Source organism: Suricata suricatta, chromosome 7, assembly GCF_006229205.1.
Source record: "Suricata suricatta isolate VVHF042 chromosome 7, meerkat_22Aug2017_6uvM2_HiC, whole genome shotgun sequence".
Lineage (NCBI taxonomy): Eukaryota > Metazoa > Chordata > Mammalia > Carnivora > Herpestidae > Suricata > Suricata suricatta.
The window spans coordinates 96127401-96152471 of NC_043706.1; the positions used below are offsets into that span (position 1 = coordinate 96127401).

At 44.1% G+C, this 25071-nt stretch overlaps 1 protein-coding gene and 1 long non-coding RNA gene across 3 annotated transcripts in view; one reads left to right on the forward strand and one right to left on the reverse strand.

Moving 5' to 3' along the window:
- TRAF3IP2 (TRAF3 interacting protein 2) overlaps positions 1-25071 on the reverse strand; it is a 41248-nt gene that overhangs the window by 4894 nt on the left and 11283 nt on the right. Inside the window, exons 2-8 of one of the 2 annotated variants that reach the window (XM_029944192.1) lie at positions 24691-24784; positions 23087-23917; positions 12862-13045; positions 8702-8880; positions 6519-6607; positions 2509-2577; positions 1295-1411 (exon numbers count right to left, since the gene is read on the reverse strand). In XM_029944192.1, coding sequence (XP_029800052.1) covers positions 1295-1411; positions 2509-2577; positions 6519-6607; positions 8702-8880; positions 12862-13045; positions 23087-23909 — 1461 coding nt within the window. In that variant the 5' untranslated portion in view covers positions 23910-23917; positions 24691-24784. The remainder of the gene's footprint in view (positions 1-1294; positions 1412-2508; positions 2578-6518; positions 6608-8701; positions 8881-12861; positions 13046-23086; positions 23918-24690; positions 24785-25071) is intronic. The other variant, XM_029944191.1, reaches the window with a different exon arrangement.
- Positions 3958-4959, forward strand: LOC115295892. The gene is made up of 2 exons (XR_003910618.1): positions 3958-4519; positions 4591-4959. It is a non-coding gene; the product is annotated as an uncharacterized LOC115295892 (long non-coding RNA).

The following is a 25071-nucleotide window of genomic DNA, read 5'->3' on the forward strand; positions in this document are numbered from 1 at the left end:
CAAATAAGTGGTCGACACTTGACAGAAGAAGAGACAGATGGGGAACCCTCATCCACTTTGCCTTTTTCCTGTGCTCCTGATCCCAGGACAGACTTAGGCTTAGGTCAGCTTCCCCTGGGGTAAAGCTGCATGTCCCTTGCCTGCCTGTGTCCTGCCTTGTGCTGCTTACTTATTCTGTCAGGGCCACTTCAGCGTCCTGCCGCATCTTCCTGTCTTAGTCAGTGATCCTTTCTGCACATTCCAGGTGCCTGTGGAATGTTACAGTTGAAATGGAGCTTATAAGTTCTGGTCCGGTGGATTTCAAGCCTTTTCAAATCTCAAAATCTTTGGTAAACAAGCCTGAGAAAGGCAAACCAGCTCTGGCTGAGTTGGGGTTGGAGGCCCAGAGCCGCCCTGACCCCCAGCACTGGCGAGTACCCATCGGGGACTCCACAGGATGTTCTGAAAGTCACAAGTCTAGTCCGGTGCCCTAGTCAAGCAGGGACCGTCTCCACAGCATTCTCTGTCATCTTAAAGCAGGGATATTGCTAGCTCACGAAACAGCCAATTCCAAAGTTGGGTGGTATTTTCAGTCAGAATGTTCTACCAGATGCTGAGCAAGCCTGACTTCCGATAAATGTTAATCACTGGTTTCAGTTTGACCAGGCCCCATAGTTCAGGTAGGAGTGACAGTGGATGGATGCTCATCTATCATGAGCTAAGAAATCCCTTGCCTTGGTGTGAGCGCCAATAGGTACTTCACAAACGATTTCATTCCATCTTTACAACAACACTGTAAGTATTAGTGACCCATTTTATGATCAGGGACACAGAGGCTCGGAGAAGGTTCAGCAATTGGCCACAGTCACACAACTATAAGTGAGGAAGCAGAATTTGAACTAGCTCTATCTGACACAACTGCATGGGTCCTTTTCACGATGCTACTCTGCCTCTCTGATAAGGCAGGGGACTGATAGGACACAGGTGGGAGCCTGCTCTCCACACAGCCCAGTCCCCTGCCCTCTTGGACTTCACATTTATTGGTAAACAACCAAGCCAGCAGAGCACTATTTTCCAAAGCCTTGGAAGTTCAAGATCACAGATAATGTCTCACCTTGCTCCCAACAGGAACAGAGTCCCCAGAGATGGGGTCACTTAGGACAGAGCCAGAGCCAACACCCCCTACTCCTGCCTGGGGTTCTTCATCCATCATCATACTGCCTTCAGTTGCTTTCTAGTGAAGGGACAGGCCTTCACAGAAGAAAGAGCCCCCTCTGAGGGGCGGCGAGGTGCTGTGCCCCCCGCCCCCACTCACCATTCGATGAATGTACTTAGTATGTAAGCCATGCTCATCCTCGTCCAGCTGCGATTCAGCACCTTCCACATCCTGTTTGTATTTGGGGCTGATTGCTACAATTATCATCACTGTCTTCTGTTAATGAGAGAGAAAGCATGTTTATGGAAGTGTAAAGTGTGGTCCATTTGGTGAAGGCAGTCTGGAAACTGGCCAGGGGGACTGTAAGCGTTATGACGTGCTCCAGAGTGGAGGGCCCGGCTCGTTCTCTGCGCAGAGTGATAGGCACTGGCCTCCACTCAGCAGACTCCCGTCTCCCTTCTCCCCTCCATCTCCCTTGAAACGCAGAGCCAATGGCTCTGTGAGGAGCTCTCCTAAAAGGAGGTGGTTTTACCCACCATTTCCTGCAACCAGCACTAATAAACGTCTAATGAAAGCCTGAATCGCGAAGTGATTGTGCATCGTAGCAAACAGGCTCCGGAACATCACCGATGAGAAGCCCCCTCCCTCGGCAGCTGGGGGTGAGCTGTCAGTTACCGCACTCTCCACTGCCCTGCGTGCGGCATGGTTGTGTTAGCACAGCCAGGAGCAGCAGCCCCTTCAGCACAAAGCAAACATCAGGCTGCAGACAAAAGGAAAAGCCACAAAACTCCAGCCTGCTGAGACTCTCTCCCCCACCGCTCTCTCCAAAAGAAGCAACTGAAGCAGCCGACACGGACACACTGGCAGCAATCAATTTCTATCTTGTTAAAGCACAAAGTGTCCCAGTGGTCAGTATAGATTCTGTCAGTGGAAAACAAATCACAGGGCTGCCAGTGGGCGCCTGGGTTGGGGGGTGGTGGCGGTTGCCGCACGGGCAGCCTCCCGGGAAAGCTCCAGAGCCCAATCCTGCAAAACACTTGGGGTGGCCTCCGATTAAATTGAATTCTGTCGCTCCCTCCCGCTCCCTGCCTTCATTTCCTCCTTTCTTATTCTGGTCAAAAAATTGTTTGTTCTGATTGTTATCAACCACCTGTGTCTGGTTTGACCGTTATTTCCTGCCTGTGCATGTCCACGAGGGCGACCCCATCCTTCCTTTCCAGGTCTTTGCGAGGCTGCCAACAAGGGAGGCTTTGTTGGGACTTTCTCAACTTTGGACTTGGTGGGTTTGCCAGTTGCTCCTTTCATAAAATAGCTCCACAAGCTCCTTGTCTTTTTCACCAGCAAATGAGCTCGGAATTTTGGAATGTACTTACATCTCTAAGGTAGCGTTCCATCCACTTAATGATATCAATGCCTCGGATTCTATCCTCAAATATGTCAATCTACAAGAAAAAGATGTGGGAGGTGGCTCTTAATGAGAAGCTTTCTCTAGATGCAGAGCAAGAGAAAACACAAGAGACTATATGCATTTAAGATGGAGAAAATTACGAGTGCTTTTTGCAGACAGGAGCATATGAGTCTAAAAGCCAAAATACAATTTTCTTAAAATGTTCCCTATTTCAACATTAGTAGGCATTTGAGTATTTAACATCCGTAATTAGGATATAGTGGTACACATCAAAATGTATCTTTGGCTACATGATAATTATGTTTTAAAAATCTGAGAGATATAGTAGACTACCAAGTTGGATATAAGCCAGCAAAATATGTATCTGTCATATGAAAGGCAAACATGATATGACTCTGAAATGTTTTAATGGATGTGAGGTGTACAAGTACTGAGATCTAGTTCTGGTGCTTCACTTGCATTAGCCAGGTCATTATTACGGTATTATGTCCAGTTTCGATCTATACATTTAAAAAGGATTGTATGAAACTTGGAGCAAATCCAAACAACAGTCACAAAAACAATTACTAAGATGGTAGGGAAAGGTTTATGATGAAAGTCAAGAAGCAGAACCTCTTGGACCTTGAAAAGATAGATATTAAATATCAAGTCTTTGAAGGGGAAAAAAACCAGCTATTTTCTGTTTTTTTCAGAAGACCAAATAAGAAGGCCTTTCTGGGGCTCAGGCCCTTGCCCTGCAGCCAGAGAGGAATGTGCATGTGTACAAAGTGCTCTTGTTTGCAAGAGGGATTATATACGAGAGTAGGTGATTTGGGGAGAGGGTCCTTGAGGAGAGGTTATTTGATTTGGCCACACTGTTCTCATATCAATTGTCCTAAATGTCACTCCGCCATTTGAGACTGATCAAGTCTGAGCTGATCATTCAGTAAGCTCTCCGTGCTGTCCATGACTCAGCCTTACCTCTTTCCTCACGTGTCCTACGTTACTCCTCTCCACCCTGGTAACATAGCCCAAGCCTCCCTGCTCTGTGAATCCTCCCCACTCGCTGACTTCCTCGTCCTCACCTCACCCGACTCAGCCCTGTTGTGACCCGCGGGACCAGAACACTTAACATACCATGATATTCTTTCACTTACTGTATGACTCATTTATGTCTGCCTTATCTCTTCAACCTAGTTCTAATCTTCCTGCGGAACGAGAAAGTGCCCCAACAACACCAAATTGTCAAACACATCCACTACATAATACAAGTTCAGAGTATGTTTCTTTACCGATGGCATATTAAAAATGGAATGGTTTTCCTTTTGGATTGGATGACTCCTGCTTAAAAATGTCTGATAGCCAATGACCATGTAAGGTAATTTTGAGAAAGCTTGTAGCTCTCTATGATTGTATCAGGAATCCATTTTTATTATCTGAGACAGAAGCAATATAATGTTGGGGATGAGAAGAAACTCCAACTCTACTCTTGGTTTTACTCTTGACTCTACTTTTGGCTCTACTCTTGGCCTGGCTCTACTCTTGGTTCTACTAATGGTTTCTGCACTTCCTGCTTGCATAACTTTAAAACATTATGGAAACTCTCTATGTCTTATTATCTTTATTTGTAATATGTGGTTATTAAACCTATTTCCTAGCATGGTTATGAGGATTAAAACAATTGGACATGAAAAAGGTATATCATAATGCCAGGCTTGAAGTAAGTGCTCAATAAATGATAATTTTTATTGTTAACTTAGTACCTAAATTATTCCCTGCTACTGAGGTGGACTTTCTGGGAGGCACAATGTGCTTGATATCTCTCGTTTGTCTCTCCAGGTCTCTACCAAAGTCCACAGCATCTGTCAGGCCAACTTTTCCACACAGCCACTGTTATAGGCTAGACTGTTTTCCCCCAAATTCATATGTTGAAGTCTTAACCTCCAGTGCCTCGGTGTGACTATATTTGGAGACAGAGCCTGAAAGACGTAACTAAGGTAAAATGGGGTCATGTGGGTAGAAATGGGTGGTCAGATGGGCCCTGATCTAATAGGACTGGTGTCCTCAGAAGAGCTTAGGACACACAGAGGGAAGACCTGCGAAATCCAGGAAGAAGACGCCGTCTACAAACCAAGGAAGAGACCCAGAATGAAACCAATCCTGCCGACACCTTTATCTTGGACATCCAGCCTCCAGAACTATGAGGAAATAAATTTCTGTTGTTTAAGCGTGTGGTACTTCATGGCAGCCCAAGCAACCCATGAGGCCTGCTCTTCGGGTTGCCATACTCACTGTTCCCTTGCCTTTTTAGACTTCGGGGTGGTAGCAACTTCCTGCTTTTGCTATGGGCCCAGGATATTGTTCTGTTCCCTGAGGATTTCTTAAAATTTACCTAGAACTTTGAAAATAGTCCTTTCATTAAACTTTGCTTAAATTACCCATTAAGTGTTTTTCTCTCCACTAAGGCGTTCTTGATGTATCAAGGTAGTAACTTAGCCATCCAGGATGGGGCTCTGTGATTCTACTACAAGGCTTCATGGGGATAAAGATTAAGGACAGATTTAAATTCTATCTAAGGAGTCCCTGATTGTTAGGTTCATAAAAACCTGTCCTCTTCTCCAAGGGCAATCAGTATGCTTTTTTGGAAATGACCAAAGATCTTTTCTGCAAATGTTGGCCTTATGACCTATAATTTGATTTTATATCATGGTTACCACAGTGCTTTCTTTCTCTAGAAAGGAGAAATTAAAATGTTGGCTTCTATACAGTCACTAAGTTGGAATGTATAAACTGTATGTATTTTTAAACTTGCAGACACTCCTATTTAAAAAAATTATAGAATAAAGAAAAAATTCAATAAAAACTGTTAACACTAAGTAATGTTTAAAATGATATTTAGTTGCTAAATATTCTCTTTTTATCCTTCCACATTCCTAGTCATAGATATTTTCCTTAATTTTTCAGCACTCTCTAGAATTTACTATCACTCAATACCCAAAGGGGGCCACTGGGAGGAAAAGAAGTGAGCTCAGTGTTTTAGGAAAGCCAGTCCTTTGAGTCGCCTCCTGTGGTATTTTGTTTATCCTACAGTAGAACTTACATGACTTTAAGCTCTACTGTTGGAAGGCACGGCAGGGAAACTTGAGGAGTGTGCTTCCTGAGATTTCTTGGGCCAAGGTCACAGTGAACTTCAGGGCTGCGTTGTCTACCTCCCCTAAAACTAGATGAGACCAGCTGTGAATCAGGCCATGTATTCTCTGCCCAGAGGCACCACTGCTGCCTCAAGGTGTGGACGGCAGCTGTGCAGAGTGGGCCTTGACCTCAGACCTTACAACCAAGTGCCCAACAGAAGGGCCTTCTACAATAGCGGGTGGCCTGGTTGAGCCTGAAACCTCCTGCATCACAGGAAGCACAACCAAAGCAGGCAGGCTTGGTTTAAAAAAAAGAGGGGTGGGGGCAAAGGTAGAAAGTGCATCAAGAGCTTGGCATTTCCTTTGGGTCGGGGGCCAAGCTGCATCTGTGGTCAGCTTTAACTAACACTGTTCCGGATGTTCAGAGGTTCTCGGGGTCACTCCAATAGCATGCAAGACGTAAGTGCTAGAGACTGGAGAGTTTAAAATCTAGAAAATACTTTACCTACATCTTACAAGCATTTAGTTCCTAAGCACATAACTCGGATAATACAGTTTGAATCCTCAACAGCTATTTATAATTTTCTCCTTTTGTTTTGCTTCTCATTGTACTCACTTTATTATTATTTTTTAATGTTTATTTATTTTTGAGAGAGAGAGAAAGAGAGTGTGAGAGAATGAGTGGGGGAGGGGCTGAGAGGGAGGGAGACATAGAATCTGAGCTGTCAGCACACAGCCTGATACAGGTCTCAAATTCATGAACCACGACATCATGACCTGAGCCAAAGTTGGATGCTTAATTGACTGAGCCACCCAGGCGCCCCTCATTGTACTCACAAGTCTTCTCTTTGGAAAAAATACTTACTGCAGTTTGGAAGCCATTCACCAACAGAAAGTTCACGAATTTCACTACCTCCATGGCTGTGTCCATAGAATAAGTGATAAAGACTTTCCCTACGAGACAGTTATCACATTTATTAGAAATGAGTCAAATCATTCTATTCTGAACACTTGCAAATTGTACGCAATGTCTTTTGTCTTTCTAAACTTATAAAGTGAAACTTTGGGATGGGGCTTGGTCTGAGGGCTTGTGCCTGCAACTGTGCACATCGCTAGGCCCCAAGGGGCAGCGGGGATAGGGGGTGTTCTGTCCAAGGGGCTACAGACTGCTCAGTGTGCATGGGAAGAACAGTGCTGGCAGCCTGAGACAAACCAAGGAGGTTTGCTGAAAAATCACACGATGCAGTAACAAAATCTATCACTCAGAACCTGAGGGGCCTGAAGATCAGGCCACCTCCTGGTTTCTTAGAGACACTTGGCCCTGTGCCTGAGGAATACTCTCCCAGCAGGCCAAGAAGCTGAACCTTGCTAAGGAGCTGCCCAGCAGTGTCCTCTTTTGATCTCATGATGCTCTCTGCTGCCCTGAGCTCTTGCTTAACAAAAGCAAGTAGAGGGAGAGGGAGCAAGTGGTTCCCTACCACCTCCTTCCCCTTCCCCACTCACTGCTGGGAGAAATGCCAGGAAGTGGGGGCACACCAAAGCATTGATCAGGAACATTAGCAGGAGCTTCAGCAGCTTGAAGGACAGCTACTACCTCTGGGCATCCAGCATCACTTGCTCTCTGGCTCCTCCCTAGGTCGGCCTGGAGCAACAGATGGCATTGTGCCCACAGACTTGCCCCAGTCAGGATGGCAAGCCAATGTTTTCTCAGGCTAAAATCTTGGGGAAATTTCTGGGTAGCATGTTAATGGGATTGATGAATAATCTCTGTGTGTTGGCTTTTAGTCTGAAATGGACAAGCTCAATCTCAGGCAGTCCCTGAGGCAGGGGTGTGGAGAAGAGAGGAAGGTTGGAGAGAAAATATGAGTTTGTATGTATTCATCTATGCTTGGGCTCTGGACTTTTGAAACACATATCTCAAATAGAAGTGGGTACAAGGGTCATACAGATTCATCTAAGTAGCCAGGCATATTGATGGCACTCAATGTGATCTTCTGCACACCTAATATTCAACCAATTTCTAGGTAAGAATTTCAGGACTCCTTTAGAGAGTATGGTAACATAAATACTACCTGTTGATTAACGTGAGGGTCAGGTCCTATTTAGGACCGCATCCAGTCTCCAGAAATACTCAAGATTAAAATGTATAAGATTTTTAAAAGATTAAAAATTTTTTTTGAATGATAAACAGCAATGGATCCTTACCATAGAAATCTTCTGGGGAAAAAGAAAAAAGAAAAAAGAGAAATCTTCCAGAGCCCTAAATGACTAACGAGAACAGATTCCCCCCGATAGGAATTAGCAAATGCAAAAGGCTAAATTTTCAAGCTTGGTTCAAAGAGGCCCAGATTCGTAAAGGGCTTATTAGAATTACCTGAACTTCTCTAGCAACCACAACAGAATATAACAATTTCATAAGTCGTAGCTGTTTTCTTAAGATTTCTAGAACTTACTGTCCTGACTGACCTTAATATGAGAACATTTTGGTGACATTTCAACATTTCTGGTTCTGGCTGCAAAATATGGAAAAAGAATCATCACCTGACACTTAGTAGAATGTTTCTTTAAATAAAAGGCTTAGTTTGCATTTGGTTGTAAAACAGTACGGAGAATGTGAGACCGCTTTTTCCAAACAAGACTGCTCATTCCTACAGGAAATGACCTCGTTCTTGATGGCTGTTGCTAATTTATGGTGAAATGCTAGGTCCCTGGCCAATACCACATGGACATCCAATCAATTTGCCCAGGGACAAGTCCACTCAAGAGCATCATTTAGAAGAGAGAAGTGTGGGAGTTATTTGTTGTTGGAGTATATATTTAAGAAAATCTAACGGTAAGCATTTTGTGAGTATTGCTGGTAGTGTCAGCATCACTAAAAACGATTCATATAACATGCTGGTTACTTTTTAAAGCAGAAAGTAAGAAAGCGAAATTTATTTCACTGTGTATATGAGAAATATCCAAGGTCATGGATGAAAAATCATCAAGTACTCTCTAAGTAGAAGACCTGACAAAAAAGAAGGAAAAACAACATTGCAAACAACTTACGTAATTCTTCTGGCAAATTGCTTGTTTTCAGAGTTCCTCTGGCTGGAAGGTTACTAGGGGGTCTAGGGATGGCAGCTGGGGAGGGAGCCTGGGGACCTGGTGGTCTCAACTCTGCAGGACACTCCAAGGACTCCTCAGGAGCTCCCACTCGATTAGGTGGCTGATTATATAGTTGGTCCCTGGAAAAGAATACATTTACAGTAAAATTTGCATTTTTTTTTACAAAGGCAAACCTAGCGGGACAGAAAGCCTTTAAGAACTATGGGAAGATACCAGTGAGCTATCTCTCCTCTGCCTCCATTTCATTCCTGAGCCAGAGGGATGAGAGGTTGCTCCATTGAATTTCAGTCAATAAGTAATTCGGCTGGCTGCCATTTGTAAGGGCCTGCACTAGGGGTCGAAAGAAGGAGCAGGGTTCGATTTCTCCATGCAAGGACTGTCTAATTGGGAAGGCAGACACGGTGACCACTAAAAGAAAGTAGTGTACCAGGTGACATGGAAGGTTGGCGTTATAGACATTCAGATAAAAAGACAGGACTTTTAACTCATGGTAGAGAACGTTTAATTATATACCTGAAGGTAGAAATGACTTGTAGGTTTAAAGCATTTATGTTGTTAATATATGGGTGAAAAATCTGATTTTGAATACCCTTTAAAGAAGTTTTTACCAAATTGTTACATGGCATCTTTTTTTTTTATTATTATTTTTGGTCACCAGTATTCCCACAAACACTGTGCTAAGAGGAACACTCAGATGCACTCGTGTGAGAGCTGGGAAGCCGAAGGAAATATGCTTCTGCCACTTCTGTGGTTTCTTTTGATAAGTGCTACCATGAGGTGCTGAGCTCCTTGGGAAGCACCCCAGCATCCCGTTACCAGCTCCCATGTCGAGGGGAGGGGAGAGGCACCTGGCATCGGCCGGTGCAGCTCTAGAAGGCACAGGATGGATGTTGCACGGCCCGTGGCTTCCTAATCCTGGACTGGACTGTGGCGGTGTGGCCTTGAACGGAGGGTTCTCTGGTGGCTTTACGATCTTCTGCCCCTTCCACTGAGATGGAGGAAGCAGCTTTCTCGGCATCCTGTTCTGTGGTGCTGCTCTGGGATATTCCTGGAAGCCTGGCCTGAAGCTTCTCCTCCATCCTCCAGCGATTCCATAAGCGCCCAATTCCCTGTGTTAAATCCTTCCTGCTGAAAATAGCTGTTTCCTATAACTGAATCCTGACCCAGAGGGAAGCTACCACTGCATCTGTAATGTTTTATTTCCTTAGAAAGACTCTGAAGTACATGTGGCAATATGTTCACAGTGAAAAAATCTAGGGAGTGGGAACATGGATGTTTGTTGTTTGTTGTGTGTTTGAGATTATTTTATATTCTAAATCTTTTTAAGTTTATTTATTTTGAGGGACAGAGCACGAGCAGGGGAGAGGCAGAGAGAGGGGTAGAGAGAGAATCTCAAGCAGGCTCCACGCTGTCAGCACACAGCCTGTCGCAGGTCTTGATCCCATGAACTGTGAGGTCATGACCTGAGCCAGTATCAAGAGTTGGCCACTTAACTGATGAGTCACCCATGTGCCCCTTTATATTCTAAATTTTGAAAACTGTCTTGATTACAAAATCCATGTGTATATGCCCCATTTTTATACATTGTTGCAAATGCTCATATTTTTACCCAAAAGAGTAGTACAAATTTTGAAAGTCTTACGCAACAGGATTTTTAAAAAATTATACAAAATCACAAGTATACCTTATTTCTAAAGTGTGAATTTTGAGGAACTTATTTTTATTTTATATTTTTATTAATATATAGAAAACATCTCCATAAAATATGCTTTCATCTAATGAAGATCCAGTTCCACATCTTTTTGCATGAAATCCCTTTATACTGAAAGTAGCTTGGTTGTTATAGAAGACAATTGCTCATTTGATAAAGACATGTTAAAGATTTCACAATATTTTAAAAAATTGTTTTTAATGTTTATTTGTTTTTGAGTGAGAGAGGGAGAGAAAGAGGAAGAAAGAGAATGTGAGCTGGGGAGGGGCCGAGAGAGGGAGACACAGAATCTGAAATAGACTCCAGGCTCTGAGCTGTCTGCACAGAGCCCGATGCAAGGCCGGAACCCACAAGCTGTGAGATCATGACCTGAGCCAAAGTCAGATGCTTCACCGACTAAGCCACCCAGGAACCCCAAAGCTTTGATACTATTAAAAAACTTCCGTATAAAAACAATATCATGGACATTAATGACAGAGTAAAGTTTCTGTATCAAGGTTCCCTTTCAAGTTTATCAGTAAGAGGAGAATTAGCTTCATTACCTGAACTTATTTTTCATTATCCTAAAATGATAAAATAAATCCAAAGAGACCATGGCAGGCTCAAATTGATGTTACAAAAGCAATTACTCTGTACTAACTTTGCAATTCTTCTGTAAATCTAAAAATATTTCAAAATCAATGTTTATTTAACAAATTACTATTGCCTCACCTCTTCACTGCCAGTGGACATGTGTCATAAAGGTGCTTAAATTTGGTTTGTTCTCTTGGAATTTCAGATATTTCTTCTACAAGAGTGCTTATCTGGTTGTACAATCGCACTTCACTTAATTTCATTATTTAAACTCCATGCACTTTTTTAAAGTTTGCTTGGTTGTTTGTTTGTTTATGTAAGTAATCTCAACACCCAACCTAAGCCTCCAACTCACAAACCTGAGATCAAGAGCCGTATGCTCCACTGACTGAGCCAGCCAGGCACCTTAAACTCCATGCAATTTTGTTTTTGACAAATAAGGGCTCTGTCTAGAAAGAAAATCTGAGAATGTATGGGCTTTTGAGTAAATGGAGTGGGATTTTTTCTTTTAATAAAGTTTCTGAACTAATTACCAACTTCTGCATTTCTGAAAATTCTGCTTTAAAAGGACCTTTGTATCTCATTCTATTCCTAAAAGAGAATAAAAATTTACTTTGAATGGCATATAAAAATTGTGCTTGAGCAAGAGCAAACATTTCATCCACTCTTTTCAATTTTGTCTTAAGAAGCTCCATTTTAACAAGTTCTTCCTCTATATTTTAGATCTGTAAATTAAAAGAAGTGGAGGGGTGCCTGGATGGCTCAGTTGGTTGAATGTCCAACCCCTGATTTCAGCTCAGGTCATGGTCTCACAGTTTGTGAGATCAACCCCTGAGTCGGGCTCTGTGCTATTGGCACGGAGCCTGCTTAGGATTCTCTCTCTCCCTTTCTCTTTGCCCCTCCCTGGCTCATGCTCTCTTTCAAAATAAATAAACTTAAAAAAGAAAAAGGAGAGAGAAGAGGAAAACTCAAAGAAGAGTTGAAGGAGAACAATAGAGGGGAAAAAAGACTAGAACTTAGACAACTGAAGTCAAGAAATACCGGAAGTAGTTTTCTGGAAGAAGCATAGGAAAGACCTAACAATGGTGTTCCATTATGTGTGGATGCTTATATTACAAAAACCAAAACAAACAAACAAACAAACAAAAAATCCAAAAACCAGGTTTTTAAAAATTTCTCTTGGGAGCAAACTGAATTTAAAATGTCAAAAGTAAGACATGGGTTTAAACAGGTGTAGAAACCAGGGATAGAAAAAGAATATCCTATTGGTGGAAGTCAGTCATAGTAAAAAGAAAAATCTATCTGGGCTAAAAGGCCAGGTGATTTCACTGTTAGAAGGAGGGGCCATTCCTTCCAAAGAATGTTGACTAGTCACCAGTGGCTTTATGTGTCTGGGAAAGAGATCCTTGTCAACCACTTTCCATCTCCTCCTAACTCAAAGAGTCTATTCCCTTGGTCACTAACTTGGGCAACAAACCAACAGAGAGTTTTGATATATCTTGATTGCAATGATGTGATTCTTTTTCTTTTTCCCATTAAAAGATGTCTGGGGGCATCTGGGTGGCTCAGTTGGCTGAGGCTCTGACTCTTGATTTTGGCTCAGGTCATGATCCCAGGGTTGTGAGATTGAGCCCTGCTTCAGGGTCTGTGCTGACAACATGGGGATCCTTTCTCCCTCTCTCTGCCTCTCTCCTACTCAATGGCACCCATGCACATGCACTCTTTCTCTCTCTCTCTCTCTCTCTCTCTCTCTCTCAAAATAAATACATAAACATTTTTAAAAATTGTCTGAAAGTTGGCCCTGTCATATTGATACCTTGGGAGCCCTGGGGAATGGTCTCTTTGTGCAGGCCTCTCATCTTGGTCCCAGGGGCTGGGGTAGTTCAGGATGACCTTGTGCACAGGGTTCGGGCCTCGCACGCTGGCTCCAGGGAAGGGCTGCGCACGCACCGCGGGTGGGAACACTTGCCGGTAGGCAGCTTGAGCATGGTCGTGGCCACCTGCAGGTGAAGACAGCAAAGTGAACAGGGCGGAAGGATTCTAACTCCTTCATGTGAAACTATAAGCCACTGACAATTTTTGTCTCAATACTGACGGTTCCAGATACCAGTTACCACCTCTGTAATGTTTGCCATATTTCTGTACTATTGTTTGTTTGATAGTTTTCATTGAGTCATTTTTTCCTAAATAAAAACATCTGTGAAATCACGAGTGTGGTGTTCTAATTGGAAAGCAGGCAGGCCCCTATGTTAATAAGATATTTAGGATAATCCAACCATGAAGATCCTCTCACACCACCATTCCTCCCATAATTTCCTAGGTTTCCAGAACACAAGGCTAGGAGGAATCACCTCCATGATAGATATAGAATCACTACTCTTATCTTTCCTTCCCCCAATTGGACACGACAGACACAGACACAGACACACTCACACACACTCACACACACACACTCACACACTCACACTCATACACATATACCATTCCCTCTTAAGGAAGAAGGAAATGAATGCAAACTTGGCTCATACCTCTGGGAAGTAGCTAACCAGATGGCCACACCTCCTGACTTTTGGTCTTGTTAAAGCCTACGTGCACTTGGGACCAAGGCAGTTAGATAAGGGAAGGCCTGGTGGCTCAGTCGGTTGTTTCTGATTTTGGCTCAGGCCATGATCTCACAGTTCATGGGTTTGAGCCCCATATCAGGCTCACTGCCGTCAGTGCAAAGCCTTTGCTTTGATCCTCTGTCCCCCTCTCTCTGCAACCCCCACCCTGTCTCTCTCTCTCAAAAATAAACATTAAGAAAAAAATGTTGAGAAAAGGGCAGACCTCAGGACACAGCCAGGGCTGGTGGTGACTTATGTGCTTGTGTAACCCAGGAGAAAGTTGGTCCCAGTCAGGCCCAGGAGCAGCAGGGTCCCACGGGAAAGAGGCCACCCTGCCTGACCAGGTGAAGGAAGAGAACTCAAGTCCAGAGGAAGGATGCGGAGAAAGCAGTAAGGATGAGAAGAAGCCTCTGAGGAAACTGCCCAAGTCCAGAAGAACTCAAGAGTGGGAAATCTATGGGGCACCTAGATGGCTCAGTCGGTTAAGTGTCCAACTTCAGCTCAGGTCATGAACTTGTGGTTTGTGAGTTCAAGCCCCACATTGGGCTCTGTGCTGGGAGCTAGGAGCCTGGAGCCTCCTTTGAATTCTATGTCCCCCTCACTCTCTGTTCCTCCCCTACTTGCGCATGTGCTCTTTCTCTCTCTCTCAAAAATAAGATTTAAAAAATTTTTTAAAGAGTGGGAAATCTAAGCAGTAAGTGTGGGAGTGTGCCTTAAGGGCCTACAGAGGGATTGGAGAGATCTAAGTGGATAACCCAGCAAAATACACATATCCAGTACTGCCTAGTGATCTAAGCACTGCTGCCTCTGCCCAGAGGTTGGATGATCTAGCAGGCACAGCAAGTTACAATAAGAAGGAACCTTGTTTTTCAAAACATTTTTTGTATTTATTATTTTTCTGATAATAATAATAATAAGAAGAAGAATAAAAGTTTGCTTGCTGTGAGGTAGGATACATGCAGGAATGTCAAGCAAATTAAGCCAGCAAGTGAGTAAGTCACCAGTAGGTTGGAACCAGAATATGGGAGGGTAAGGACATGTCTGAGAATTTTCTTCTTAGTTTGGTAGTCAGCAGCCATTGACGTTTTTAGGGGAACATTCAAGGGAATGACAGCCTCAAACAAAGACAGAAAACAAATAATGTGCATGTTCACTGCCTCCAGGTCCCCACTGTCTGACTCAGGAAACTTGGCTGGGTGACCCTGGAAATGCATCCAAGCCAGTCTCTCAAGCATGGTCAGAGTCCCTGGGTGCAACCTATTGTCTGCTTTGACACAGGATGCCAGCCAGGCCCTTCCTGTCACCTGTCCAACCCAGGTTGTCTCCTGGCCCTGGCCCTGATGCTCGCCCTGGTCTTGCTGTTGAGAGGCTTAAGGAAGGGGAGGAGGGATGAAAGAGTAGGTTCCTGGGTCTATCCTGGTCCCCTGGCTGATAGAGGAGGCCAGGATTTGGGAGCACCTCCAAGGTGCTGGGGGACACAGGACCGACCACAGGACATGGTACACCACACAGATTTTGCTTTCACAGGCTTCTTGGGGCAAGCAGATATTCCAAGGGGTCCAGATGGCCAGGGGGACTTTCAGGGCAATGGGGCAGGTTGCTGCTGCTGCTCCTTTTCCCGAGGAGAGAAAGTGCCGCTGCCATCAGCTCACCAGGCAGGGACCAGCCCTGCTTCTAGAGGAGTCTTACATCAGTGGACCATTACAAAAGCAGCTGCAGTGCTAACCCTCCAGAGATTTCCCTTTGCACTTAAAATCCTCGTGTGGTTGGATTCCTGCCCTTGACCTTGGCCCCTAGTGTGCTCTTACAAGCTCACCAAGCTCCAACTACTACATATTTTTTCTTGAACACCCTAAGCTGCTCCCCATCTCTGGGACATGAGATTGTCATCCCCTCTGCCTAGCATATTTTTGCACTATGTCTTCGCAGACCGACCTCTTGTCATGCCAGGCTCACTCAGAAACCACCTCTTCAAAGAGGCCCTCCCCCTCCCCCAGTTGCCTCAACCTACCCGCCTCCCACTTTATTTTCTTCACGGTGTTTATCACGTGTTTGCGTCGGCATGACTCTTACTTGTCAACTTTTTGTTTATCTTCCCAACTAGCATTTACACTCTGTGAAAACACAGACTGAGTCTGTGGGCCACCAGGTCTACAAGCACAGTGCTGGCACCCAGGGATGCTCAAAAAAATAGATGAATGAAGACTCAACAGTTCACTTCACACACAAAGAAAAAGAGAAGCCACTAGACTGTCTACTTATGTGCAGTCCTTTGTGTTTTTCCAGTGTCTCCCTCTGGAAGTAGGAAGGAGAAAGACAAGGTAAAAAAGGAAAAACTTTGCCAGTGGCCTTGAAAGTTTTTAGTATTTGCAGCCATTTTGGCTTCCCATTAATAAGTGCCTAATAATGTTTTATTTGCTTTAGGAGGACTACCAGGCTCTAATCATAGGGTTTGTTTCTTTTCCAGAGAGCGGATGTTAGTGCTGTTAGTCAAAAGCCTTTGTATCAAGGTCATATGACTTCTAACAGATTGTTTCCCGCACAGCATGTTTTTGTCTCATAGCAACAAATCGTGTCGTTAAAATCACTAAGGCATGTGGGCTAAGGTTTGATTAGCTGTAACTTTCATTTCTGAAATGGCCACCTGAAGTAAAAACTTACACTGGTGTATGTGACCAGATGAAAATGATCTACCTTACCTATTTTTAAAATTGACAAGAGAGTCCTCTCTGCTGTCCTGTGATTGTTAAAACAAAGAAATATTGAACCCTAGAGGGTCTGTCAAAAACAAGCTTGCCCTTTTGTAAGTGAAATCTGGTTGTGTGGAGAAGTGGCTAAATGAAAACTATATTTATCAGGTAAATGAGTATCTTTTCATTGCTCACGTGTTAATCGTCCTGTTCCGCTATTCTGACGGAGCCTTGCCTGTTGAGTTGGGTAATCTCTATATCATCATGGCCGACACCTACTGAACACTCGCTACATGCCAGGTACTGTACTAAGTTCCTTAGTCGGGATTATATAGCTCAGTTTTCTGTTTTCTTAAAGAAGTTTAACTGAGAATAAACTCCGATTCCCCTGTCATGGTCCTTGGATCCTCCGCCTTCTGGCAGAGGTCACCTTGCTCCAGCCCCACTGGCGTGCTTTGGGCGCCTTCACTACACCCAGTTCCATGCTTCCTTCGCTCTCCCATCTTTCCGATTTCAGCTCATATGTGTCCTCTCAAATAGGTCTCCTCTCGCCATCCTATTAATGCCTAACACCCAGTGATTTCCTTCCTAGCACTTATACTTTGTTGTTTTGTTTGCTGATTTCTACTTATCTGGCTCTCTAGTAGCCTATGAGCTCCATGAAGACAGGACCACACCTGTTGCATCACTGCACGCCGGGTGCCTAGCATAGGATGGGGCAAATATTTGTCGAATAAATTGATAAATGAATAAACAAGTTCTGTTTCCAAGTCCCATTGACCTCCATCTTTTCCTCCCCTCCTCTCTTCCATAAGACCATTAAAGATGGCCTTTCCAAGGCTTGATATCACAAAGGCCCCACTCATGATTAGGGATTGCTCCTTTCCTTAGGTAGCAGGGAACAGACTTCTCTTAACTCATTCAACAAATATTTGCTGAACCTCTACTGCGAGCCATGCAGCGAACAGAGAAAAATAGGATACAGTTTCTTTGAGTAGCTCAAAATAGATGGAGAAAGAGAGAAAATCTGTGTGTCTGTGGGTGTCTGTTTTGAAACATAAACCCACACTCGTTAGTATGTGAGAAGGGGAGGCGTGCAAGTCGGCAGCCACCTACTTGGTAGACGTAAGAATTACTGCCCCAAAATATCTCCCCCACTGACTTGTCCTCAGTGCCTAAAATTCCATCAAGAGAATTTATTCTGCAGATGGAGGGTGATGTGACAGACAAATGATTTGTGAGCAGGGTAACTCCTCACTTCTGAGGCAGTGTTCATCAGAGAACAAAAACATAAACCTTGCACGCTCATACGTGGGTGCCCAGAACCGTGTGTTATTTGTGAATGTTATGACCCTCGTGGCCTGGATACGCATGGTCTTCATGTCACTAGGCTTTTACCACTTGGAATTTGTAAACCAAATCCTCAACGAGGTTTTCCACTTATCAGTCAAAACATTCAACATTTTTCTTCCTTATTAAGAATGGTATTACAAGAGTAGGAGAGAGGAAATAAAATCTGATTTTCAAGTTATCAAAAAGCGGGATGATATAATGCAATCAGTTTGGCCAGGAAACAAAATGGCCAACATAAACTGTTACGGGAACACCCACAGCTGTAAGCAGCTGCGGTTCCTGAAAGGCAGCTCCTTTTCTTTATCGTTCCTTCCATCTGGGTTATTTTTTCCTTACTTTGTGTATGCACTCTAGCATACAACTAATCACTTTTTTGGATTCTTGGGAGCAATAGTAGGCATAGGCCCACAGTTTTATTTTATTCAGTATCCTTGGTGGAGAAAGCAAAAATCTTTATAGTAAAATAAAGGCTCTTTAGATTTGACATGTTCTTTTTTCCCCAAGTTATTTGCATCCTGGGTTTTATTTGATTGCACAACCAAGATCTCCATTGTGATGACCTTCAGAGGAAGGATCCTGAGACAATAAGAGGCCAGCTTCTCTGGGAGGTCTGGGGGGGGCGGGTAGGGTGGAAAACATTAGGCTTATTCTACTGCTTTGAGCTTTTTTTTTTTTTTTTTAACATAAAAGGGGTGACCGGTAACCATTTCTGCTTTAACTTGCAAAGGCTAAGGTATGCCATTTGCATGGTGATCATTATTTATTTATATTCTCATTAACGGATAAGAAAGTAATGTTCTTCTAAAGCCAAGTTGAATCACGTAGCCATGGTTTCCAACTGCACAAGCATCCCTTAGGTGAACAGCTCTTTTGAAGTGGTTTTGTTGGCAATTAAGTGCAGTTATAGTCCTGACATGAAACTAAGCATTTGTACACCTGCTTTGAATACTTGAAATCTGTGGTGGTGAGGAGTGTGGAAGGGGAGGGGCGCTCTCTGGGACTGGGATAAAACCCTGTGAATAATAACAATGATAACTAAGAGCTGCTAGTTGATGAGGGCTTACTTTCCTAGTGCCTTCAGTATATTATCTCATTTAATCTTCAGTGCGACCTTCATGGGAGCCACTGGTGCTGGGGGCCTCATAAATATTCTGGGCTTGCAGTGCCCTGAAGAAACACATAAGCACAAGTCTTCCCTGACAAAGCCAGCGCAATCCTGACCCTCTTCCCTATGATTAGAAGCTTTGGGGAGCCAGGGCCTGGGCAAAGAAAGGCATGGTAAATTAGGGTGCTGTACACTCTCATTTTCTGGGAGTTTGTCTTTCTTCTTTTTAACTTTTACTTATTTTTCGATTATAAAAATAATACCTGTGGGGCACTTGTGTGGCTCAGTCAGTAAAGCATCCGACTTCAGCTCAGGTCATGATCTCACAGTTTGTGAGTTCAAGCCCCATGTCAGGTTCTGTGCTGACAGCTCAGAGTCTGGAGCCTGCTTCAGATTCTATGTCTCCCTCTCTCTCTGACCCTCCCCTACTCATGCTCTGTTTCTCCCTGTCTCAATAATAAATAAATAAAAAATAATAAATACCTGCTTGCTGTAACAAATTTAAGAAAAGTATATAAAGTTAGAAGGAAAGTCTGTCTCTTCTTAATTCCCTGTCTGCACTGCCCCCCACCCCCCGACCCCACTTCCCCAAGCCATGATCACTGGTGGCAGTTGGGACAATCATATATAGCTTTTAAAAATAACACATATGGGATAACACTGCATCTTGCTTTTCTACTTAACCTTTTTAATGTAAAGTCAGAATATGTATTTTTTTCTGTGTTAACAGAGGTCTAGTAGTCTGTTGTGTAAATAAATCACATATTACTTATCTGTCCCCTTACTGAGTGGCAACTGAATTGTTTTCCTTTTCACTGTAATACAACAGTGCATCCCTGTTCGTGTTTTATGTGCTCATGTGTTTCGTGCTTCCCTGGGATAGATCCTGTAAGCACATCTGCAGGGCCAAGGATGCACATTTACAATTTTGACAAATAGCGAGATTGCCTTCCGGAAGGTTGTACCAACTTATACTCCTGCCAAGAGTCGACGGGGGTGTTCATTGCCCCATAACCCCACTAACACTGGATGTTGCCTGACATTTTTTTCTCGTTGCACATCTAATTAGGAAAATGGTTTCTTAAAGATTTTTGCATATATACATTTTTCTTAAATTTAGTAACATTACATACGCTTCCTGACTGTATGTCTTCTATAAATTATTCCCTTCTTCTGGCCAAGGTCTCCCCTCTGCCTTTCATCATCTCTCCCCTTCCCCCCAGGACCCCCAGCGGTCCCCTCTCCCCACTTCAGTGGAAGGAAATAGTGTACTGAGCCAAGGCTAGGCGGCTGATGAGAGAAATCTCATCAGCAGGTATTAGAGACCAAAAGAGTCCCCAGTCAGAGGTGTTTGCATTTTAAAAGAATCTGCCCAGAGGGGGCAATTACCTCCATAGACTGGATTGCTGGTGGTGTCCTTTCAGGCTTCAGCACAAAAAATATTTCCAAGTGGGAAGATCTTTCCGGGATCCTTGAATCATAATGAGTTAATGCTTTCTTTGTCTATCACCACCGCTGCTTTGCCACCTTCTCCAGTTAGCAGGCCGGGTAAAGGCAACTGCCTGGACTTAGTATCACAAAACCCTAATGAAGTATTCACACTTCTACACAGTAGTCTTGGGAATTAATCAGAAATGCAGGAAATAAAACCTTCTGTATATGATGTTTGTCCTAGCATTGCTTATTGGATCAGAAACTGGAAATTAGTAACAATGGCCAACAACAGAGAATAGCCTAAGAACAATTTGATAGATCCATCTGATAAAATACTATGCAGTATTTTTTTTTGAGAGAGAGAGAGAGAGAGAGAGAGAGAGAGAGAGAGAGAGAGAATATGAATCTTAATCAGGCTCCATGCCCAGTTCCAGCTCCAAGCCTAATTCAGGGCTTGATCTCACAACCCTGGGTAATGACCTGAGCCGAAATCAAGAGTTGGATGCTTACCTGACTGAGCCACCCATGCGCCCCACAGTATTTTTAAGTGATGCTGGCAGAAGCATGCTGAATGTCACTGGGAATTATTTTAACTTTACATGAAATCTATATGCTACATATATAAATTTCATATGTCAAACCACAATAAGGAATTCCATTTAGGTGATGGGTGTATGAATTGAACTTTTAGGCATATTTCAACTTTGAGAACAAAATTCTGATTCTGATTTTTTTGATCAGAAAAATTCTCTTTAAATGCAGAGATGGAATGTTAAAACCTAGTTTATGGTATTAGCCTCCCAGAATTATTCCCCTTTATCCTGGAAATCACCGAGAAATAAATGCACTCCTGACCCTGCCAAGGTCCAGTCCGCAGTGACTCACGTAAGGAATTCGGAATTCGGCCACCACACCCATCCTATTACTGGGCACCGAGAGCAGGCAGCGGGGTCCACAACAACCCCCCCCCCCACCCCCCCGCTAGTGACTTCCCAGCCTCCAAAACTCAAGGTCCCAGCTTTAGGCCTCAGGGGCTCTTTCTCCCTGAGCTCTGCTGCTTCCACAGCTCCTGCCCTCACTCTTAACCTTACATTTAGTCCTACCTTTTTCTTCCAACTCTCTTCTAAGCTCAAGTGTCCTTCTGGAAACCTCCCCCAGACCAGCGCCTCCTTCAGGCTGTTTGCTTCTGCTCTGCCCATCAGAAGACCTAACATCAGTAGGGCATCTACTTATGGGCTTGCCGGCCTTGCCCTCCGGAAGGCCAGCTTTTGTACATCAGGACAAAAACTTCTGTCCCCCCCACCTTTTTTTTTTAAATGATGAATTATTGTGTTGCTCTATTCACTTTAGGGGGCTTTATATGAAGTGCGTGTGTATAAATACATAAATTGTGAATGGTTATAGGATTTTTTTTATTATTTCTCTTTTTTTTAAATTTATTTTGAGAGAGAAAGAGAGAGAGAACAAGAGAGAACATAAGTCGGGGGAAGAACAGAGAGAGAAATTTCAAGCGAGCTCCACACACTGCAGAACCTGATGCAGGGCTCCAACCCATGAACCATGAGATCATGACCTGAGCTGTAGTCAGATACTTAACCAACTGAGCCACACAGGTGCCCCCGCATATTTTTATTATTTCTATAATTTATTTTAAAGCTAGGCATCAGACCAAAGAGTCTGACTATTTGACCTGCTTTTTGTACAGCGTTTATTTGCTAAGAAAAATATCATCTCTCACAGCCCCGTGACTTCCCAGTAGCCTCAGCGGAGACTTAACATCAAGAATTGTAATGAACCTTTTATCTCAGTCTAAGATTTTATCACTTTCAGAGATGCTTACTGCACTGATACACATTATTCACTCAACCGCTCATTCAGAAGTAATTTACTCAGAGTCTAGTATATGCTGGTCACTGTGCTAAATGCTGGAAAATTATGGATTAAAAATATGCCTTTGCTGATGTGCTAGAGGGAGAGGTAGGCAAGCCCATGAGTAGATGCCGTACTGAAATTAGGTGTTCTGACAAGCAGAGCACAAGGAAACGGAGAGCCTGAAGAAAGGACTGATCCGGGGAATTTTCCGGAGGGACTCTTAAGCCAAGTCTTACAAGGTGTATATGCTGATGGTTGTATAACTGTGTGCATATACTACAATTCATTGATTTGTATACCTACATGGGTCAAGGGTGAACTTTACAGTATGTAAATTAGATCTCAATAAAGCTGTTTAAAAAAAAAAAGGAGGTCAAATGTGCAAGAAGGGGAAGAACATCCTGGATAGAGAAGACCAAGAGCAAATGCTTGGAGGTGTAAAGGAGCTAGATGGGTTTTGGGAGGCTGTGGCCCTTGGGGGTGGCCAGAGTTAGAGTAGAGGCTCAAGTCTCCAATGGGGTTTAAGCAACTGCATCATAAGAGCAACTTGGTCTTCATGTAATGGCATGAATCCAGAGTTTTAATAACATTCCGGGATTTTTTGACTGCAGGCCTCTTTCTTTGCCAAAACTGAGATGGGGAAGGATCTGGGAAGAACCCAGACACCCAAGAATGAAGACAACAAAAATATACTCTGGAAGTCATTTGGGTCATCTCCTTGCCTGTAGGCAGGTTTCAATTAAACTAACTGAGACAGAAGGATCTGTTTTCTTCTTTAGGTTTTACAGAGAAGGAGGTTCCAAGTGGGACAGGCTTTGGGCTAAGATGAAGCATTCTTCTGGAAAGCCCTTATTCTGGGAAGCAGAATGCCCTCCCTATTTTCTGACCTGTCAGTGCTGGTCTAGGACATGAGGCATTGATATGAGGCCCTTGTTTACTTAGTTACCCAGCCCAGAATGTCCCCAGGAAGTAAAGTTCACTTACATGGTACCTGGTGATAGGGAGCTCCAGGACAATGGTAATGGCAGTTCCACTGAGCTTGAGGGTTCACAGGCAGCACCTGTGCACACGCTGGATACCTCTGAAGTTCAAACTGAGGGAACTCCCTGGACCTGAGAGGTCTGGGGAGGTCCTGGGGGTAACACACGGAGGTGAGGGGCAGCGGCCTTTCCAGCTGCCTGATGCCCAGGACGTCCTGGGGCTGGGAATCGTACCCGGTGTCTATTGTAGGCAGATCTGGAGCCGCTCGGTTCCTGTGGGGCTGGGGCTGTTGCACCGTGTCTTGGCTACTGTCCGAGGAGTCTGCTGAGGCATTAGGTAAACTTTGGTCTGATTTGTCTGAGTCATGGCCAGTGTCAGGAGAAGCTGCCGAAAGCTGAGACTCTAGCCATTGATTTCGTTTTTCCATAAATGAAAACTGATGCTCCCGGGGGAAGGCTCTGACCACAGCCCCAGGCTCCGGCCCGCAGGCGGCAGAGGAGCCCGAAGGAAAATCTTTGCCGGGGTCCGGGTGTCTCCTCCAGAAGCTGTCCTCACTCTCTTCCAGGATTTTGGTGCGCAGGCAGGTGACATGCTGGGACACAGGCCGCACGGGATCAGAAAGTTTCAGGGGGGGGTGGGCCTGAGAAAAGTCTCCTGAGGAACAGGGAGGGGCGTGGGGTGCAGACAAGCCATTGGGTGCCATGTTCCTTAGATCTGGAGCAGGGGGTTCTGAGCCCTCTTCCAGGGAACAGTCTGGGATTGGTTTCAGTAACTGACTTGGGTATGGTTCTGATTCATCAACCTCCACAGGAATGCTTCGGTTCATCCTAGGTTCTGGAACAAGAGAAAACATGCCACAGCCTTAGAAGACAGATCATTTCTTGGAGCCCCTACTTTATGACCTTAAGAGACCTCGTTCAAATGTGGTTTCAATTAACAGCAGTGTGACACCAACATGTTTCAAAGCCCCAGTCACATAAAGCCGTTCACTCATTCTCCAGGCAACGGCTCTCATGTTTATTAAGATAATTTTATATGGAAGGCGATTCAAAGAATGTGACTGGACCATCATGCAGTAGACAGCGCGATGGGAAGACAGATGAATATCAGCAGCTAAGTATTGAGGAAAGAGAAATTACCATAATGTGGGCTGCTCTGTGTGTGTGTGTGTGTGTGTGTGTGTGTGTGTGAAGGATACACAAGACATTGATTGGTATGTTGGTGGCCTTTGAGGATGCAGTGGGGAGAGTGTTCACCTTATAAACTTTAAAAAATGTTGCTCCACGTGGCTATTGCTTAATCAAAAACAAAAAACGATTAAAAAACAAGAAACAGAAAAGAAAGCGTGAGTCAAAAAGCACCGAGAAAAGGTCACAGTGACATTTCCCACTTAACAGCTATAGATTGTTTGCTGGACTTAATTCCCTGTGGCGCGATGCCTACACTTAAGGTGGCCGAGGCCGTCTGGTTTGTGATGAGCTAGCTGAACTGGCAAGGCTTGCTGAACTAGCCTTTAGCCTACAGTCTGGGTAATATTGGTTTTCCCTATAAAAATAGAACTCTTAATCAACACGATAGAATAAGAGAGAAAATGAGCCTCCCCTTACCATTAGTTTGGTTGAGATGACGTCCCAGGACACCCAACCTCCAGTGGAAGGGGGGAGGCAGGCAGGGAAAAAGAGCACAGGAGTGACTGAAGGCCTGCAGAAAGTTCCAGAGCAGGTGGAGTCGGAGGAAGACCATGAAAAAAACATCCCAGAGGTTTGTTCCATGCAGGCCCTGTACATAGTATACTTCAAATATCATACAGAGGATGGATTTAAAAAAAAAATTTTTTTTTAATGTTTTTATTTTTGAGAGACAGAGAGAGACAGCACGAGCAAGGGAGGGTCGGAGAGAAAGGGTGACACAGAATCCGAAGCAGGCTCCAGGCTCTGAGCTGTCAGCACAGAGCCCGACGCGGGGCTCGAACCTACGAACCATGAGAT